Raw genomic sequence first — 10,058 nt, 5'->3', positions numbered from 1 at the left:
TTACGGGGTGAAAAAAAAAGTTTTAATCAGTGTTAAAAAAAAAAGTTTTTACAGCACTACACCTATGTGGCAAAAAACAGGTTTTGGGGTATTTTCCCCACTATCATTAAGCTCAATCTCAACAAAAATCCACAGACAGGAACTGGTACAACAATATGAACAGGCCTCCATCCGGGGCAAAGGTACTCCACAATCCAATTCTGACTTGAGTTTTTCTCCCAAATTGCAGTGCACAAACAACATCACAAACATCTTAGCAGACTTCAAAAACAGTACAAAAAGAAGAGATCATTATGAATCAGGATCTACCATTCCTCTCTATGTACTTTCAATCTAAATTAAAAAAAAAAAAAAAGCAACAAAACTTAGTGATATTGCCTCAAATTTTACCCGTATTAAAAAAAAAGAGAAGAAGAAAAGTCACTTCAACACATCTTGGACATCCTTAACTATTAATGCTAGATTTTCTTTCACTGTAGTGCATAGTTATCCTGGCTCTTCCACTTAATTTGCTTTTACCACAAAAAAAACCTTTAGTATGACATGATTAAGTGTATACCAGAAAAAAAATGCTGATAATTGCACTTTGTAACCTCCTTCTCATTTCCCAGGAAAATATCAGTGAACATGAAACTGAAACAACAAGTCCCTCCCCGGACTGCAACCTTTAAAGAGCACCCATCCCCATATACAAAAAACTGTCTGTTTCATCTTACAATAAATACTGACAGAATTTCTTTGTTTTCTTTTAAGACATGTTTTCTCTAGCATTCAATTACCACTGAAATCACTAAGGCCTGTTACTGAAAAAAAAAAAAAAAAAAAAAACAAAACCCAAAAAAAAAAGAATTTAAATAACTTTCTGAAGACACTGCGGATACAATTTAGCAACAACACATTCAAAATGCCGGCCTAAATCCCAGAGCCTGTCTGGAGTCTCGTAGACTTTCTGCCACTGGTCAGTGACCTCATCGTACTGGTAGAGCGAATTCTTCCTGCTGGTTCTGAAAACGTGCTCTTCAACAGTGACTTGAGTAGCTCTGACAAAGAGATGGAGTTTGTTTTTGAGGAGAACCAGTTTGATGTATGGATTGATGGACTGGTCACAGGGGAAGTCTTTCTTTCGAGTCCACTTGTTCTGCTCGATGTCGTAGGCCTCGACGGTGAACATGCGCTGGTGGTTCCCGCAGGTGCCCGCGATGTAATAGATGGAGTCGTTGTACACTGTGGCCAAGCCTTGGATTCTAGGCACAGTCATTGGGGTCAGGAATCCCCAGTAATCCTTCTGAGGGTCATAGCAAAGGAAGAACTCCCCTGGAGAGAGAGGGAAAATAAAATAGAACTCGTGCTTTGTTTCCAGACAACAGTTCCGCAGTAATTGAGCTCTCAGGTATGGCCTTCCACAGACAGAACACACTGAATGTTCTAGAGCCTGCATCCCAAAACAAACTCCCCAGCACCATCAGCTGCTTTCCTTTTAGTACTTTACAAAAAGATTAATAGCATTAAATTAAGATTAATTTTTCACTAAAACCTACTTTGAATTTCTGATTCAGCTGAAGCAGAGAGTATTTGAAACATATTTTACACAGAAATATGCGTAAACAGATATTACAGTTTACGCAGTGTCTAGGTGTCCTAGAAAGTAACACCTTTTACACAGTTTCTAGGTATCCTGTATCATTTCTAAACCATGCTTTTTAATTTGGGACTAAACCTTTCAAGATTCCAGTCTTGAAATATCTGAAGTACATTTGTTTCGCTCTTTAACATTTTCACAATGCATCATCTGCAGATGGGGAGTCTCACAATGATTTGCTCAAGTTTAGCAGCTTTCAAACCCTGAATTCTCTTACACTACACTCAGATTTTGGAGCTACTGTATCAGGTGGCTGGGTTACACATTCAGGCTGATTGGTGAAATGGAGGCCAGTGAGAACCTGCATGAAGCTACTGATTCATGGTTTGTGGTTAGGTCATAAAACACTTCTGCTGCTCAGTGCACAGAGCAGCAGCTACAGACTGCAGATAAAGGAAGTTCAGGTGACCAATAACTCATGCTCTATATATTTAATGAAAAGAACATGGATAAAGACTTCCTTGACTTTTGTAAAGTCCAGTGGGAGAAAGGCAATAGTAGCAGAATTCAAATCACACATGATTTCACATGGCTATCTCAAGAATTTTAACCAAGCTGTTGTGTGACCAAACACCTCAAGTATAACAAAGAATGCAGAAGTGAGACAGTAAAATTGGTGGAACAGAGTTTAAGTCTTACAGATAATACTAATTTTGATTATCTAGTTTTGTTCCACAGTGCAATCTCCTGTGACTGACACTAGCATTCCATAGGCACTTTCACACTCTCATCAGTTCTTATTGACTACTTCTGACACAGGAGTTTTCCCTAGAAAAATTACTAAAAGCTAAGCTCTTTAAACTACAGCACAGCTCAATCTAGTTTTTTCTAGCCACTCATAACACCACTCTTTAGAATTTGCTGGTTAGCACAGGAAGCAGCTTATTTGTGTGAGCAGTCAGTTGTCACTTAAAGCACTGAAGCACAGAATCAGAGCAGCTAAAACTTGTGAACAAGGTGCACTCTTGTTCTATAGGTTATAATAATATCATCCACCTTTTATCAGTTCTAAGAAACAATAAAAGAACAAATACTAAGTTCAGTATTCTTCAGCATTCCCTTCTAAACACCTAAAGCAGACATCTGACCCAAGAATGATTTAAAGAACTTTTTAGCACAACAGAACTACTTAAGGCCACAACCAACAAGAGTAGAACATGATACAGAAACAATGGAAGAAGAAAACTGCAAGTCACATGGAAGATCATGAATGCAAAGTCAAGAAATAACGTTAACTTCTTCTGCTAAGTAATAAGGATCTTACAGTATTGTTTTTCCTGTTTCTTCTCTGTTGTCTAGATTTGTATAGAAGTGACCCAAGGAGTTGGTGTGCATGAGACCCCAACTTGAGCAGGTGTTTACAGAGGTGGCCCTCAGCAAAACAAAACTGGGACATCTCCTCCTCCTTCCTTCTTTCCCACTTTGTGGGTCTCTTACCACAGCCTCAGAGCAGTCTCAGCACTTTTCAGTGTGCACTGAGTGTAAAGGCACTACTGTAATTACTGACCAAAGGAACAGAGTTAACTAAGAGAGATGCTTTATCTCTTTCCAGTTTCTAAGATGACTTCAGAAAGTAGGGTAGGACAAGAAATGAAGGCTTAGAAGTCGTTAATCAACTTTTACAAGTTACCAAGAACAAGACACCAGGAATTTTCTCAGCTTTAGCTAAGTAAAATGCAAAGTGCTTTTTCATAGGACAATATTTTTTCTTCAATGTTGGTGCATTTCATCCAGGTAAAGATTTAATGAGGAATTTTCAGAGTTAATTTAAACACTGTATTGTTGACTCAGAATACCACCAAAAACGCCATCTTTGCAATAACTCAGCACTACATCTTAGTGACACATTCCCAGGGCATGAGAATTCAAACAGCAACCTCCTTCTTCCTAGTTCCCCCCTCTTCTCCCCCACCCCATTGCCCAAGGGATTTTTCCAAATTGCTAAAGAAAACACAGACAGTCAGAATGAACAATCCCCACTTCCAGTAAAGCACCAGAGAGGCAGTCCCACCACCTTACCCTGTAAAACATAGATGTTATCCTTGTACTCCACAGCGCTGTGGAACTCCATGGCCACGGGCATTGGGCACACAGCTGTCCAGCAGTTCTCCCGGCTGTCGTAGCACTCCACAGACTTGAGGGAGTTCCTCCCATCTCCTTCATACACTCTGCCCCCGATGGCATAGAGCTTCCCACAGCAGTGAACCAGCTTGCAGCCTATCCTGGCCCGCAGCAGGGGAGCCTTGGGAATCCACCTATTGCCAGAGTGATCGTACATCCAAAAGTCACTCTCGGCCCGGTGGTCGATGGAGACCTCGCTGCTGCTGGGCCTGTACCCGCCCGCGATGTAAATGTCGTTGTCGGGAGACACCAGAATTCCCACCTCCCTCAAGTCATTGGGTGGCTTGCATAGTTTGAACACTCTCCCTGTGACCGAATCTAAACAAGGCACTGTTTGCTTCTTTCCTGAGTGTTTGTGGGCAGCATCGAAGCAGATGATCATTTCGGAAGCGGTCATCCCGAGCCGCTGCGTGTAGCCATTGGCACTGGGTTGTCCCTTTTGTACACAGCTTTTGGCCATCGCCTGTGCAAACACGGGAGGGATTTTCTCTAAAAAGGTCTCGTCCAACAGAGGCATACGGATGCATTTGGCAAATATTTCTGGAAGGTACACTTCTCTCTTATTCTGTTCGTGCTCAAACCACCTTATAATGCTCTCATAAACATGTTCTTCCTTATCTACATTTAAATCATCACTGTTGAGGATACTTATCAGTTGGTCTTTTCTCAACTGAAGAAACTCTTGCTCTTTGGTGACACTCAGGAACTTCTTGCGAATGTAGTCTTGTGACCTGTCCTTGAGTTCCTGATGACCATAGTGATCAGCAAAGATGAACACCCCAATGGAGTTCTGTGGGTCCAAGTGACTGATCATGTATTTAGCACACTGGTCTTGGATGGAAGGGATCTGGAAGATACTGGCTGCAGTGAACAAAGCTTGAACGTTGGCCTCTGTCAGCACTACTCTGGAGGTATATGCATAGTTCAACACCAAATGCATCGACTCTGCCTCGACACCAACGATCCGAACTTCCTTCTGCGTGCTCTCGGTAAGGCCGCTCGTGAACATCGATCTGCAAGGCACAAACACCCAGCACCTTGGCTGCAGTTACCTTCACCAGTCTGCCTGCAGTTACCTTCACCAGTCTGCCTGCAGTTACCTTCACCAGTCTGCCTGCAGTTACCTCTGGCTACAGGCATAAAATTAAATATATTGTACAGCCAGCCCCAATGTGTTTGCCCCTCTGTCAGCACAAACATTTATCACAGGTGTTACACTTTCCTGTTGGGATACCTCAATGTAAGATCATTTCTACACTTACTGGAACAAAAGTGGAACTTCTTGCTTATCACTAACTTATCACAATTATCTCACTAACCCCATGTTAAAATTCACTGAGTTTACAAGCAAAGGTCTTGACATGTCCAAGTCTTTGCATTCAACCTTCAACCAGTTATTTCCTACATATACTCCAGCATGCTAAAATATGTAACTTGAAAAGAAACAAATCATTTCAATATGTTCTTACTGTATCTCTGATACTCTCAGTACTGGGGGCAGTTTTGCTTGGCTTACAATTGTGTGACATTGTCTCCAGTGAAACTTTCCTTTGAGGAACAGACACTGTTCATTCATTGACCTTAAGAGAACAGTAATCTTTGCTTGCTAGGTGCACTATATTATGTATAAGTACACAGAACTCATTTTCATTAAATGAAAATCTAAACAAACCATACCTATACTAATATTCTGTCTGCTTTGATGCCCACTAGAACAAGGGATGGTTGTACCTGAAATAAGGACTGATTGCAGCAAGAACATTCCTATGACAGGAGAATGTTTTCCCATGATCCACTTCCACCACAATGTCTGTCAGCTGTCCTTCATCATACATGGTCTTCAGCTGTTGGAGAATACTACAGGCATGGAAGGGGTCCATTCCACTGCTGACTTGGTTTGAGGGAGGGACTCCGTTCAGTGCTTGTGAAAACTGACTTGGTTCTACAAAGCAAAATTGAAACTTTTACAGACAACACCCAATAACAAAAAAAAGCCTCCAAAAAATTCATACACCAGCCAAAAACCCATGAATGACCAAGAATTAGCACAAATTGATACTCCATACTTCCTCAGCATCATCATCATCCTTCAATAGCAAGCCAAACATTGACAAGGGTGAGTAAATACATAAAGAGACCTCAATACTTTTTTTCCTTTTCACAGGGCCAGTTACCATTCAACTATAAAGTTTATATCCCTATAAAGTTTATCTGCATTAAGGAAAACAATTAAAATACTTCATACAACTGAGGAAGGGGAAATCAAGTCAAGAAACACAACACTTATTGACCTGTAAAACAAAAAGGGACACAGAGGAATGAAATAAGTCCCCAAACCACCCCATCATTACACAAGCCTGAATGTAAATATTTAACTTCACATTGAAACAGGAACTGGCTCCTGCCTCACACAAGTAATGGCAGAGGCTCATGAAGAAACAACCCTACAATAAGTCTAAACTTAAACTCCCATAAATTTGTAGATAGTTACATGTTTTCTCTGCAAATAAAACAGAATTTTAATTTGAAATTTCTCAGGTGTGAAGGAGCTCATACATCACCGTGGAAACATATTTAGCCGAGCATATGCTACAAAATAACATGTGATAAGCCTAATGAAGTAAATCCCAAAGTGAAAATTGAGCAATAGCTCGAGCACAAAAATCTGTTTCGTAATAGCACCAATATTTTTACGCAACAAAAACAACAAAGGAGAGCTCAAAAGAAAAACATTAGATGGCCAGAGCTGCAAATCAGGTAAAGCTGCTGACTGCAACAGAGTGCTTCCAACAAAATTTAGGCAACACAAAGGGGCAAAGAGGAGAGCGAGCACACCCATTTTCATGGAAGCCTTTCTTCAGCCCCACTCCCTCTCCCCTCACATAGCAGGGGGGTCCCTCCCTCACCCTCACGGGACAGCCTCACCCCGCACAGCCCCTCTCCCGCACAGCCCCGCTCCCCTCACGCCATCACCCCCACAGCCGAGCCCCGCTGCCCTCGCAGGGCGCCCTCACAGCCCGGGCACCCCGAGCCCCTCACACGGCGCTGCCCCAGCACCGGCCGAACCCCTCCCCGCCGCTGCCCCCCAGACACCCCTCAGGTCCCGGTACCCTTCACCAGGACCCCCCCCCCTCGCCCCGGGCGCTCCCCCGTGGCCCCGCACCGACCTCCCAGCGCTGCCATCCTGGGCCCCGCTCGGGCAGCGGCTCCGGGGGCGGCCCGGCAGGAAATGTCACCGCGCCGCTTCCCCCGCTCAGCGCCGGCCGCGCACCACGCAGCATCGGCAACACCGATTGGTCACTGCCCCCGCTGCCTGCCGGGATATGTAGTGCGGGCAGGCAGGGCTTCGCGCGCGGGGCCTGCCGGGAGTTGTAGTCCCTGCGGAGCGGGATGCCTGGGAGTTGTAGTTCTCAGGGGGAGGCGGGCCCTGGCGGTCGCGTAGCAACGAGGCGGCGGCGCCGGGGGCCAGCCGCCATTTTGGGCCCCGGGGCAGACCCCATGGGTAGCGGCGGCGCCTTGTCCCGGGGTTTGGAGCCTGTTCCCTCCCCACCAGGGACACCCGGCAGAAATTGCCTCTCCAGAGGGGTAGATTACCCCCTCTACCCCCAATCCCTGCCGTTCTCCTGTGGCAAGCCTTGCAGGTGTCCCCCGGAGATGCCCGGCGGAGCTGGCGCCGTCCTCAGTGCTGAGGGCCGGCCCAAAGGGGCACAGCAATGTCTGCCAGGGCCCTGGTGTTGCAGGGCTGTGCTGAGGGGCGGGATGTGAGACCCACAGCTGTGCCAGGCTGAATTCACCTTTAACAGAATCCAATAATCGGCTGCTTGGTCTGAAAGCTTGTTACACAGGAATTCTGAATTTTTCCAGGGTTGGTAACCCCAGCACGCTGTGGGCAGCCTGATCAGCCCTACCTGTCCTACAGAGCTGCTGAATGGCTGCAGACACAAGTGACCATTTTGTTGTCCCTGACCCTTAATATCACATTTCTCTCTCCATCCCAGAGGTCAGGTGGATGACAATCACCAAGTTTTCCAGTTTTCTAAAGCAATTAGCCACTGGTCTTATTTTTGGGGATGGTGTCATTATCAGGTGTTTGCTGTGGAAGAAGTTTTGAGGCTTTTTTCTTTGTGAAACACAATAATTAAATAATGGAAGCATTGCAAAATCATGTCTCTTTTTCCTGGTTTTATGCAAAATAGATTTAATACAGCTTCACAGCTTTTAGCTGGGAAGTTTTGTTTGGGAAAAAAAAGCAAACAAAACCAATTTGGATAATATTTTTAAATTAATTTCCCGTTAACTCCCAGAAATTAGTAGCCTGACCACTTCTCCAAAGCAGGTGCATTTAAAGGCAGTGCCACCCCACTGGTTTTACTTTTGCTTGCAAGGCACAGCCTTCCCCTCAGTCAGTAATTATCAGTGGTGTCCAGGCTGCTCCGATGATAATGCTGCACGAGGCAGGAGTGATGGAGACTCTGATGAAGGAGGTGCACAAGAAAATAGAACTTCACGTCTGCAAATCGATTCTGCAGTTTTCCAATTTCCCCATTCAGCAACGGCACGGCCTGTGAAATTGTCCCTAGAAATGTGAAACGAGGGGATGGAGAATTCCTCTGCTCTCACCCTTTAGCAAATGACATTGCCTGATACAGTTCATTTCCTTCGGTCTGGGTGTGTGGGCCGGGCTGGATTAGTGTTAAAATGCAGAAGCCAAATGTAGAATGGTTTTTAATACAAATCCCACACTGAACTGGCGCTTTGGAGCACTTGAAATAGCTTACCTTTGTATGGTTTCTGGTGAAGCAAGCAAATTGCCATACAAACAGGTTTAGATGTGCTTTAAGAGGTATCAATAGCAGCACTTTTGCTGAGACTGAAGCCTTTCTCAAGTGGAATAACTCCATCACCCTCTCCCCTCCCTGGAAACCTCCATCAGCTCTCCTAGGATGCAGCACCATGGAAGTCTGGAGGTTTTCACCCAGTTTTTCACCCAGTTCTGCATCCTATTCCCTGGAACTCTGAGGGGCAGAATGAGATGTGCTGCCTGTGCAAGCTGCTCTGAAATCCATGACAGTCACACACCATGTTAAAGCTTCACGTAAATGGCATTTGCATTGCACACTAATATTTGAGCCTGTTCTTTCAGAAATCACAAGATGCTTAAAGAATTCCGTCTCTCTTCTTCTGCATCATTTTCTTTCTCCTGTTGTTGTTTTGTCTGTGGAGTGATGCAGGCCCATATTTTAGTGTGGAAGTGAAAAATTGGGTTCTTGATGCTGCCACAAATTTCTATTTTTTATTGTAATAACTTCTGGTACTTTAATATATTTTTTTAGTTCTGGCAGCAATGCACTGAAACCGATTTTAGGATTTTGCAAGGATTCAAAGTCCTTGTTATTGAGGGACCAGGATGCTTTCACTTGTGCTTTAATTTCACACCTAATTTATCATTTCTGGAGATAGAGTTTGAAAACATACACTTGGTGGCGAAATTTTCCCATTTGATATTCCAAAGGTTCAAAATAAAAATGAAATTATGTCAACTGATAAGGAACAGTCTGTCTGTCTTTTAGAAGTGATTAGAGAGATTGGACTCTTTATAAACTCACAGCTGGCACTGTGAGTTCTGAGGTTGTTGCCTTCAGAATAAAAATGTCTTTGTCATGAGCTCAAGAGAGAAAAGAGGGAAAGGAAAAAGTTTCAGGAGAAAGTGGACAAAATAAAAACTCAGATATTTGAGAACTTAGAAGATACCCATAAAAAGAGTTTGGGTAAACATTGAAGTTATTGAAAAGGTTTTCCTTTGTCATTGCACCTGCAGAACAAGTTAATTAGCAAACTGGTTCATCTGGTTGCCTTCAGCATAGAGGCAGAGAGAACATCCTATCTCTGAAATGGTTGGTTTGGGTCACCAGGGAGGGACCTGTCCCAGTGCTCCTGCTGCACAAGGGAGGGTGCACAGGGCACTTTTGGAACAGGCAGCTCTTGCCACACAGTATTTGGTGTGTAGGGAACTCCACATGTTTTCTGCTGTCAGTAAAATGAAGATAAGAAATGCAACTGGACCAAAATTCAAAGAAAATCTGAACCAGGGCTGCAGCTTTAAAAGGGAACAAATTTGAATCCACATGAATATTCCCATTTTCATTTTGGATATCATGTTTACTTTAAAGTTGTGGGAAGAGGTCACTGCATCCTGTTTTACTTTTTTTCTTTGCCCTTTTTTCTGGTTTTTTTTTCACTGAAAAGAGGGCATCATGAAAGGAAGGTTCAGCCTATCCCCACATATAGCCTGAAAAGA

General features: G+C 43.8%; 1 protein-coding gene across 2 annotated transcripts; it reads right to left on the bottom strand.

The window, feature by feature from the left end:
* Positions 1-841: 841 nt before the first annotated feature.
* On the bottom strand, positions 842-6,988 carry KBTBD8 (kelch repeat and BTB domain containing 8). 2 transcript variants are annotated; one of them, XM_058813063.1, is made up of 4 exons: positions 6,928-6,988; positions 5,492-5,702; positions 3,659-4,773; positions 842-1,314 (listed from the first exon to the last, which is right to left on the bottom strand). In XM_058813063.1, the coding sequence occupies exons 1-4, from the start codon at positions 6,941-6,943 to the stop codon at positions 851-853; spliced, it is 1,806 nt and encodes a 601-aa protein (XP_058669046.1). In that variant the 5' UTR covers positions 6,944-6,988; the 3' UTR covers positions 842-850. The 2 variants fall into 2 exon arrangements, with proteins under 2 accessions (XP_058669046.1, XP_058669047.1); XM_058813064.1 differs by lacking the exon at positions 6,928-6,988 and having other exon boundaries at positions 5,438-5,642.
* Between the last annotated feature and the right edge of the window lie 3,070 nt (positions 6,989-10,058).

This window comes from Ammospiza caudacuta, chromosome 12, assembly GCF_027887145.1.
Source record: "Ammospiza caudacuta isolate bAmmCau1 chromosome 12, bAmmCau1.pri, whole genome shotgun sequence".
NCBI lineage: Eukaryota > Metazoa > Chordata > Aves > Passeriformes > Passerellidae > Ammospiza > Ammospiza caudacuta.
Note: the sequence above shows the minus strand (reverse complement) of the source record. Positions and strands in the feature narration are given on the sequence as shown.